This window comes from Pteronotus mesoamericanus, unplaced genomic scaffold, assembly GCF_021234165.1.
Source record: "Pteronotus mesoamericanus isolate MK-2021 breed Mesoamerican mustached bat unplaced genomic scaffold, CSHL_Meso_final contig_82, whole genome shotgun sequence".
NCBI lineage: Eukaryota > Metazoa > Chordata > Mammalia > Chiroptera > Mormoopidae > Pteronotus > Pteronotus mesoamericanus.
Window position 1 is genome coordinate 533406 of NW_026555265.1, and position 9868 is coordinate 543273.

The following is a 9868-nucleotide window of genomic DNA, read 5'->3' on the forward strand; positions in this document are numbered from 1 at the left end:
CTTGTATTTGATGAGATTTTATAGTATGAGAGAACAAAGTGAGGGGTTTATAATGTTGACAATTGTATCATAGAAAGCCCTCAAAAACTATCTAGTTCAAGTCCCTAAGTTCAACAGGCTTGGAAGCCAATAATAATTAATGGTAGGTATGAAAAATCTAACAAAAAAAGGGCTGCCCAATTAGGGAACAGTTGAATATATGACATGACTGAAGCTTCATATTATACAAATAACATCACTAAATATTTTTTAAAAGTAGTTCTATAGAGTTCTCAACCACTCCAAAAAATGTTCATAATGCATATAATTGCCCTTCTGTTAAAATAAGAAGTCATTCTCATTTTACTTATTTACTTAAATTCTGCTTGTTCCAAAAAGAATTTAAAACAGGGGAAACCATCCTCACTGAACCTTAAGAAGGACCAATCAGAGTTCTGGTTGCCAGCTGGTTTGTCAGATTCTGATGCACGTTCACCATATGTGACCAGAGCTACATGTGACCTTCTGCAACTTTCCTAATCTAAAAAAATTAGGATAATAACTGTACCTGCTTCACAAGGTTGTTATGAGGTTTCAATGCAAGACTACATTCGTACCCGCATATAAGCCTCCTGTGTGTTATCTGTAATTGTTGAAGTTAACGTACATCCACAACTGAAGCACAACCTGGATGGAAAGACACTCATCAGCTTTCTCTATCATTGGAAAAGCTTTGAGAAAAATTCATCAGAATTTGATCTCACACTTGTCCTCTTAATATCTGTATCTTTTAAACACAACACATGATAAGAATTCTCATTCTTTTTTTAAAGATTTTATTTATTTATTTTTAGAGAAAGGGGAAGGGAAGGAAAAAGAGAGGGAGAGAAACATCAATGTATGAGAGAGATATCGATCAGCTGCTTCTCGCATGCCCCAACTGGGTACCTGGCCTGTAACCCAGGCATATGCCCTGACTGGGAATCAAACCAGCGACCTTTTGGTTCACAGGCAAGCACTCAATCCACTTAGCCACACCAGCCAGGGCAAGAACTCTCATTCTTTAAAAGAAAATAAAAAGAGTTTCAGCTGACCTCTCCATCCAAACTACCACTCCACTTCTTTTTTTTTTTTTTTTTTTGCTAGTTTTCACTATCAAACTTCTTGAATATATTTTCTGAGCTACTATTACTGATATGGTTGAGATGTCCCTTAGAAAAACCAGCTGGCATTACCTTGGGGAGGTCAGAACTTGATTTTGTGAACTGTGTAGAAGCAGGAAAACAGAACAAAGAGAATAACACAAAAACCACACTGCTAGTATACTAACTAACAAAGAAAAGTGCACTTGGCCTAAGGTCCCAAAAGCTTAAATTCTCTAGTCAGATCCTTCTCTCCCTATAGGAAATCTATAAATAGAAAGCCAAATTATAACCATATGTTTGCTTGGATAGTCCAGGCTTGGGGACCAGACATTTAAACCTCTGGGCAGTGAAGCACCTTCTCTGAACAGTCCCCAAAATCACTTCCCAATCCTGCCTCTCCAACCTGCAGTTTTCTATATTTCCATGCTGCCCCTCTACCTTCTGCTGTGACAGCCTTTCTTTAGATATGTTAATATCACCAATTAGACTACATACATCAAGTCCCACTCTTCCTGCTTTCAACTTGAAAGAGACAGACATCTCTTAAGGTGTCTTCTGCAGAAAACTGAGCTTATCTATTTTCTGATTTTTATTAAGCCAATTCTGAGTCTGCTGTGGCACCTACATCACACCACGTGCACTCCCCCAACCCACCCACCCGCATCACCTTCTAATCACCTTATCTTCCTTAACTCCCTGAACTTCCTTAACTTGAATTTCATTCTCAACCCCATAAAGATTTAGAACTCTTCATAGTTCTCATTCTTTTGTATTTCTTTACTGAAGTTCAGAAAATTTGCCAGCCATTTCTTAAAAACTTACCCCATCATGGGCTTTAACAGAGAACAAAATCTTTTGATTTTGCTCACCTATTTTAAATTGCTCTATAGTGCCTATAGATGATTAAAAGTCCAGGTCCTAGAAGCAGAGAGGCCTGGATCCAAATCCAGGCTCTCCTCCTCACTAGTTATATGCTCATGAGAAAGTTACTTAACTTCTCTTTTTCCTCAACTGTAAAATGTTATAAAATGGACATAATGACATAATTGCCTATTAAGTGCTTAGCATAATAAGCTTATTCTGGCACAAAGTAATCACTTAATAAATATTAACTATTATCTCTGTGTCCTAATTCTCAGCTCCTGGCATTCTATTCTCCTCTTCCAATCTTGAAAAACTCACTGTCTTAAAAGATTTGACTAATACTGCAATTAAGTATATTCCTGAAGCTAGTGTTGCAGGACTAAACCTTTCACACTCTTTTTCAGTAAAAAAATTATTATTTGTATATTTTACAAATATCTAAGTAATAATTTGCTAAAAACTGATTTCATCTTCGTACTCTTAAAACATTCATCTCCCTTGGCTTCTGCAATATGATACTTTCAGATTTTTCTTCTCTGGCCATTTCTTCTTAGACTCTACTGCCAGTTCATCCTCCCATACCCAGATTCTAAATGTTAGTGTTCTAAAGGGTAAGCCTATTTTCTTCATTTCTAATACTATGGTCTCTCCCTTGATGGAGTGTGTGCTTCATCATGGCTAAAGCTGTAAAAACTTATTCATCAGCTTATTAAAGCTTATTAATCCATAAATAAGTAAGTGGCTTACATATTATCTCTGATGCAGACCTCACCTCTGAGTTCTACATCACTATAGCTAACTGCCTACTGATATCACCGTGTGATGACAAGCAGGTTAACCTCAATAGACCCAAAACTCGGTTCATGATCTTTCTGAATTCATGATCCAAAACTGGATTCATAATCTGTGACCAACCAAACCTAGTCTTCCTCCAGTATTTTGTTGTTGCCAGTGCATCAACAGTACCACCATCCATCTAAGTTGCATAAGGCAGAACTCTACAAGTCGAGAAGTTATCCTTCATAGCCAACCTCTTCCTCTCCCTTCAAATCTAATCTATTCTAACTTCCATTATATGGATCTTGTTGCATGAATTTCAATATTTTTTTTTATTCTAATACCAAAATAACCCCCCTTGCAGGTTTCACTCCCCAGCAGTCCATGTTATTTCTATGTACCAAGGCCTCTATCAAATGAAATTCCAGACTTCCCCACCTTTCCTGTTTATCCCTCAATAAACATCTCAACAATCTAATCTCTTTTTCCTTCTAAATATTCTATGTACTCCAGCCATAAAACTCTACTTTACAATATCTGCATATGACTTATTCTTTCCCATCCCTTTTCATTGACCGAGCTGTCTTTTTTTCTCTCAAAATTCCTCTTGGAATCCTTCACTCACTAATTCAATCCAATGTCACTCCTTACTGGGGAAAAATAAAGTTACAGACTCAGGGCCATACTTTATTCAGCCCAATAACTGATCTTTGACAGTGACACTAACAAAACATGTTACAGTTTCCCTCCCAGACATGGTCCTTAAAATCTGTCATTACCCAAACACACTAATTATTTCCTTTAATAATACATCAAGCACTGACTCTATGACTATATATATGTTTCATGTTTTTTATGAACTTGTATATATGTTCAGCCTTTTCTATTTCATAAGGTTATGAGTTTCAAAAGTTTAACATTAACCATATAAAACTGAATTTCCTTTATTTGTCCTGAATTTTCTAAGCATCAAGGTAGTCTCATCTTAGCATTTTCTGATTTGGTGAATAAGCTCATGATTTTCTCACCCATATCATTTGTAGTTTTAAAGGAATACAAAAATAAATACAGCATGAATCATGCCCTTACATTCTGCTTAAAGAGTAGGATCCAGCTGTATTCATATATGTATTCCTAGTGTTCATAATAATTTCTCACAAAAAAGAAGGTGCTCAATAGATGTTCAACAGAATTAAAGAAATTCCGCTTAGGATTGATGTAATGTTTATGAATGTCAAAAAGAAAATAGAACTTCTCAAATATGTTAACTCTGCTTCTTTTCAAGAAAAAGTGATATTAGCCTTAAAAAAATGGGAAGAGTAGAAAGAATTGATGTCCAGTATAGGTGAGGAGACTGTAACGTAGCACTTCGGTGATCTAAGTGAAATAAAATGCATAGTGAATGTGATCTCTGAATCAAACCAGTGAAAAAAGCATGGAGACTCAGCAGGGTGCCAAAAGACTGGAAAAGAATAAATAAATGTAGGTCTGATTTTTTGTTTAATAGAAAGAACTGCCAAAAATAATCTGGTATACTTGACATCAATCTTTTTCTAAATTGATTATTAAAAAATGACTTCCAATCACTTAGAAAAGAAAGTGGTAAGCATTTGTGGAACCAATCTGAGTTATACTAATCTAATTTCCTTTCTTTTTTTAAGACTGTTTATACATAGGTCATATATCATAAAGCAGTAAAAATAGTGTGTAGGTAGGATTTCAACAAGGTATTTGAGCAGGTTCTCATTATACCCATATGAGATAGCTAACAGTACAATTATGTAGCTAGGTAATTGTCTGAACGACCATAACAAGTGCTCATTAATGAATTGCTATCCACCTGAAGGGCAGTTCTACTGGCAAGCTTCAGGACTCCCTCTGTGCTTCTCCTGTTCAACAATTTTATCCATAACTTGAATGAGAAGGTTACTATACTACTATGCTACTGTTGGCACCCAATGTGCAGTTGACATGAAACTAAGGGGCTCATGATACATATTATGAAAAGAGCCAGGATCTAGAAACACAATGATAAGCCAGAAAAAAATGGGCTCATTCTAATAAAATGAAATCTAATAAGGAAAAATTCCTAAGGGCTCAATTAATACCTGTGTCCAAACCTTTATGTATAACTGTGAAATGGGCAAGCACTGTAACTTAATTGCCATATACATAAAACAAATAAACAATGGCTTTGGTTGACCACAAGCGTATTTCAATCTGACAGCAGCAAACTCGATATGATGTGGATATTTCATAAAAGCTAATGAGATGCATGTTACAGCACTAGTATCTCAAACATGGGAGACAAGAGTTCTGTTCACCTCTGGGCTCATCAAACCTCAACTAGGATACTGCATGCCCTTCAAAGGATCTTAACCTTATTGGCACATATTCAGAACAGATCAGGAGGCTTCCAAGCCTGGACACTATTCCATAAAAGAAAAGACAGAAGGAAACAGAGATTTATAAACAGGACAAAACAATGCATTCGGAGGAAAATGATAGCTACCTTCATTTAGTCATTCAACACACATGAATTTCAAACCTATTTCAGTATAGACACTGATGGTGGCTGGGGATACAGAGAGAAGACAGTCTATGTTGGCAAGACATTTGTGTGTGCATTTAAAGAGTTGAAACAGCCGTGCTCTAAAAAAGGACTGGAGCCCTGGCCAGGTGGCTCAATTGGTTGGAGCATGATCCCATACACCAAAAGGATGTGGATTAAATTTCCCAGTTAGGGCACATACCTAGGTTGAAGGTTTGGCCCCTGGTCAGGGCATGTACGGGAGGCAACCTATCGATGTTTCTCACATCAATGTTTCTCTCTCTCTCCATCCCCACCCACCTCCTCTTCTCCCTAAAATCAATAAAAATATGTCCTCAGGTGAAGATTTTTTAAAAAATTAAAATAAGTAAGAATTTTTAAAAAGGACTGGATTGTTCTATATTATCTCATAAAGTAGAAATAAGAGCAATGGAAGGAAGTTAGAAAGTAACCAACTTCAGCTCCATATAAGGAAGCGCAGTATTCTAACAGTCAAAGTTCTCTATATGAAGGAAGAAGCTGCCTAAGAAGAATGCAAGGTTCTAACCATTAATGGTGTACTTAGAAGGGAGACTGCTGAAATGAGACAGGCACTGAACTGGACCCTCTTTAACGTTCCTTACATTCTACACTATGATTCTACACTTCCCCAGGGAAATGGACTCTCACCAGATTCACCCTACTTGTGTACTTCAGCATCACAGGCTCCCTACAGTTGCTTCTTCCAGTTTTGTACCCTGCCCCACACTAAAGTGATGCTTTATAGTTGGGAATGGATCTGAGAGCAAGAGGAATAATGAGATATAGGAAGAAACTGACTGACCTATCAGCACACAGAACACCAAAAAAATCAATACCATTCAATAAACGTAAAAAAAGAATTTATTACTATGAAATAAATGTAAGAAGTACCTGTCTTTTAAGTATAAACTCATTTAAAAATATTCTATTATGTTCAATTAATGTAAATAGGATTTGTTATCTACTGCATCTCTTGCTGGGAGCCATGTTTTTTCCTCACCAACATGGAAAAAATTTAACTTAAGACCACTTCGAGAATTTGTGTCTAAATAAGCATTTCAAAACACTTTATTATAAGGGTATGCGGAAACTAAGTTTGCAATATATTTCTAATAAGAAATGATATAGCAGGCCAAATACCACGAACTAATCAAATTGTGAAATTCGGATTAAAAGACTACTTAAGTTTAATCCTTTTTCAAAAATTCCATGCAGGATAAACACAGAGAAGAGGCCTACGCCATTTAGTCCTGGCTCTTATAAATTGGTAAGATTATTTAAGCTTCCTTTCATTGATTTTACTTTGTAATTTCAAAACAATCTCATATATTGGCTCTATGTGCTGCAGCTGGATATTTAAGGAGTTCACCCTTCCAAGCTGTTAATATTAACTTCTTGGAAACAGTTTCTCACACTTTAGCGCTTTCTCAACTGGATGCAATAAATGGGCTACAATTCGATTTCCAAAAGCTCTTTCTTTTAAATAGCTGCCCGGAAAGATAAAAGTGAGAAAGAAAAAGGGGCATATTTAACCACCAGTCTTTAGAAAAGGCTGTCCCTCGAGTTGTCATCAACTCCGACGGCTCTCGACTATTCCTCAACACACTGCTTGGTCATTTCGGTTTAAAAAGGAAAAGGAAAACTAGGTTCCAGTTTTCCTGGGACGGGGAGATCCCCTTTCGTAGAAGTGGCTAAGGCTAGGCTCCCCACGGGAATTTCATCTCGTTGCCAAGGCAGCGCCAACCCGAGCCGTCCGGCGCGAGGGCAGCTGCAGCCCTCCCGGAGACCAGGGCGGCCCCCGCCTGAAAGCAAAGCAACCCCCGGCCAAGCCCACCGCCCCCCGCGGCGTCAGTCCCAGCGGTGACCCCAGACGGCCCAGCGGGCGTCCAGGACCGCAGCGCAAGGCGGGAAGACGCGGCTCGACTTACAGTGACACCATCCTAGGTGACAGCACCAGTGCAGCTTGAAGCACTTGCCATGGCTGTGCGTGGCACAGATGGAGAGCCCGTCGCACGGCTGAAAGTCAGGTCTGCGGGCAGCACAACTCCGCGCCAGGGCCTGAGCCTCGTCCACTTTCTCGCTCTTCCAACCCCGCTCGGGCGCCGGCGCTGCCGCCGCACTCATTTCCTCTCCCTCCGCGGAGCCGAGATCGAGAGCCCGGGAGAAGCGGCGTCTGGGTGGACAGAAAGCCTAGTCAGCTGCAGGAGCCGGAGGGCGCGACGCGAGCCAGGAGTCACAACAGCGCGTGGCGGCGGCCGGAGTGCGGCCGTCCCAGGCTCGCCGAGGAGCCGCCCCGGGCTCTGCGACCGGGGGCTGGGCCTGCCGCCGCCGCCTCTCCCTCCCTCCGCCGCTGCGCGCGCCGCGCCCCACGCGCACGCGCACACACGCGCGCGCTGGCCGGCGGGGCAGACCACGCGCGTTCCTCGGCTGGCCCGGCCTCTTCACACACACCACGCTGGGGACCGCGCTCGTAGGCGTACCCTCCGGTATCAGCGAGTCCCTGCCACACACTCAGTCATTCCTCGGAGACTGCCCCCTCCCGATGAAGGGCCGTTATGAAGGGCCTTGGCGGCTTGGTTTTCACACGCACACCTCCCTTCGAGCTGGGTCATCCCGAGGACTCACACTCACACTTCACGGAGGGTTGGGCGCATCGAGGACACGCCCACCCGGGCCGCTCAGCCTCCGCCCCCCCCCACACACATGCACGCACACACACAGCCTCTCCGCACACGCGCCTCACATTTCTCTCTTACACACCTCCCAAGGTGTCCGGCCACAGAACCCCTCAGAGGCGCGCGAGCGCTTCCACTCTCGCGCGCACCCCGAGGACCTACCTCCCGCCCCGAGTGCAGGCCCTCGGGCCCAAGTAAGGGGCCAAAGCCACCAGCCCCCGCCCCCACGCGGGAAACATCAATCCCGCGCCGGCTCCCGGCACCCGCCTGCAATAACCCATCTCTTCCCGCGCCCGCCTGGCGGGACTTCTGGGGCAGCAGTCCAGGCCTTGCTGAGCGGGAAAATAACCAAGCTGGGTGCGGGAAAATAATGATGATGTGGAGTATTTCTGTGTGTTGCATGTGTGGTGCACGGGACTGGTATGTAATATGTGTTGCCTGTGTGTGTGGTTTGGTGCGTATGTATGTGGTTATGTGGTTTTACATGGAGTATGTGGTGGGTAGGTGTGTAGTTGGATAGGCTGTTCAATGTAGACTTGGTACATGTGAAGTGTGTGTAGTGTGTGTGACGCACGTACTGTTCTGTGGAGTGCGTGTAATGACGTGTACGTATACATGTGTTTGTCGCATGGATGTATATGACCAATGTGGAGTGTGAATGGTGTGTGCAGTAGACTGTATGTGGTGTGTATAGTGTGTGTATGAGTTGCATGTGTGTATTTGTGTGTACATGGTATGTGGGTGGAAATGGTTGTTATATAGAATATGTGTATGTGTGTGGTGTGTGTGGGTGTGTGGGCGTGTACCTGGCATGTCGATTGTGTGCCTGGTGTATAGGGTGGAGCTTTGTGTGTGTGGTACTTGGGGGTGTGGGCACACAAACAGGACTCATGTTTGCCTCGGGCTCTATATGTGCTTTTTTGTATGCTAACGCCTGCTCTGGCCAGCGGGTGTGACTGGCTGCAGCTTCCCCAACACAATCAGCTTGCCTTCTTCCCTTCTGGGGACAAGTTGCTCCAAATAGACTTTCCATGCCAGTCTGGACTGTAAGAGCACACCCCGGGCTGGATTCAGTGAAGAGAAAACAAACCATTTGCTCCCAGGGAGCATGGTTGGGAATTAGTGTTTCCCTGCAACAAGGCCAAGCCCAGCAAGAACACTGAAAATGAGGAGACCTCCTCTCCTTATTTGCCAAATGCTTTTGAAAGCAGAGGAAAATGCCTACAATTGCCAAGGTTCAGGGAACAACAACAAAGCTTTTTAACACAAATGCTGTATGAGAACATGTTTATGCCCAGGTTCACTTTCTCTCATTACTTTGTTCTTTCTTGCTTTGCACTAACAAGGAGACTCATCATGGTTTTGAAATTACCAAATTCATCTTTAAACACTGAAAGTCCTTGCTTCTATAAACAATCTTTCATAATTTTCCCTTTTATTTAACCTTGGCTTAAGAAGGGAAATGTAATTAGTAATTCGCATATATCTAACTCTAGGGAAGTCTTCATTAAGGCCTGGGGAAAGACTCAATTTGGTGGCAAAGGTATTTTCAAGAAAGATCTTAATCAAAATGTCAAAATATGGTTCCCCCAATAGGCTAACATCGAAACAATTATAAACATGAAACATCATCTCTTCAGCGTCAGCCCCAGGTGTCCAAAGTCTAAGGTCTCATTCCTGATTCATAAAATCTACCCATCCCTGCTGTTAACTTCACAGGCTGACCCACCTCAAAATAACTTCAGTAAAAGGAAAACTTAATCAAATAAATCCATAATACAAAAAAAAAGTCAGTCACAAAAGACCAAAGAAAGAAAAAAAAGAAGAAATCCATTATACATTATAACTGTAGCAAG

The 9868-nt window shown here is 41.8% G+C and overlaps 1 protein-coding gene across 1 annotated transcript in view; it reads right to left on the minus strand.

Moving 5' to 3' along the window:
• The window catches only part of CUNH3orf70 (chromosome unknown C3orf70 homolog), a 56913-nt gene extending 49012 nt beyond the window's left edge, over positions 1 to 7901 (minus strand). The window contains exons 1-2 of the mRNA XM_054585066.1: positions 7818 to 7901; positions 7266 to 7510 (exon numbers count right to left, since the gene is read on the minus strand). Of these exons, the coding sequence (XP_054441041.1) occupies positions 7266 to 7461 (196 nt within the window). The 5' untranslated portion in view covers positions 7462 to 7510; positions 7818 to 7901. The remainder of the gene's footprint in view (positions 1 to 7265; positions 7511 to 7817) is intronic.
• Between the last annotated feature and the right edge of the window lie 1967 nt (positions 7902 to 9868).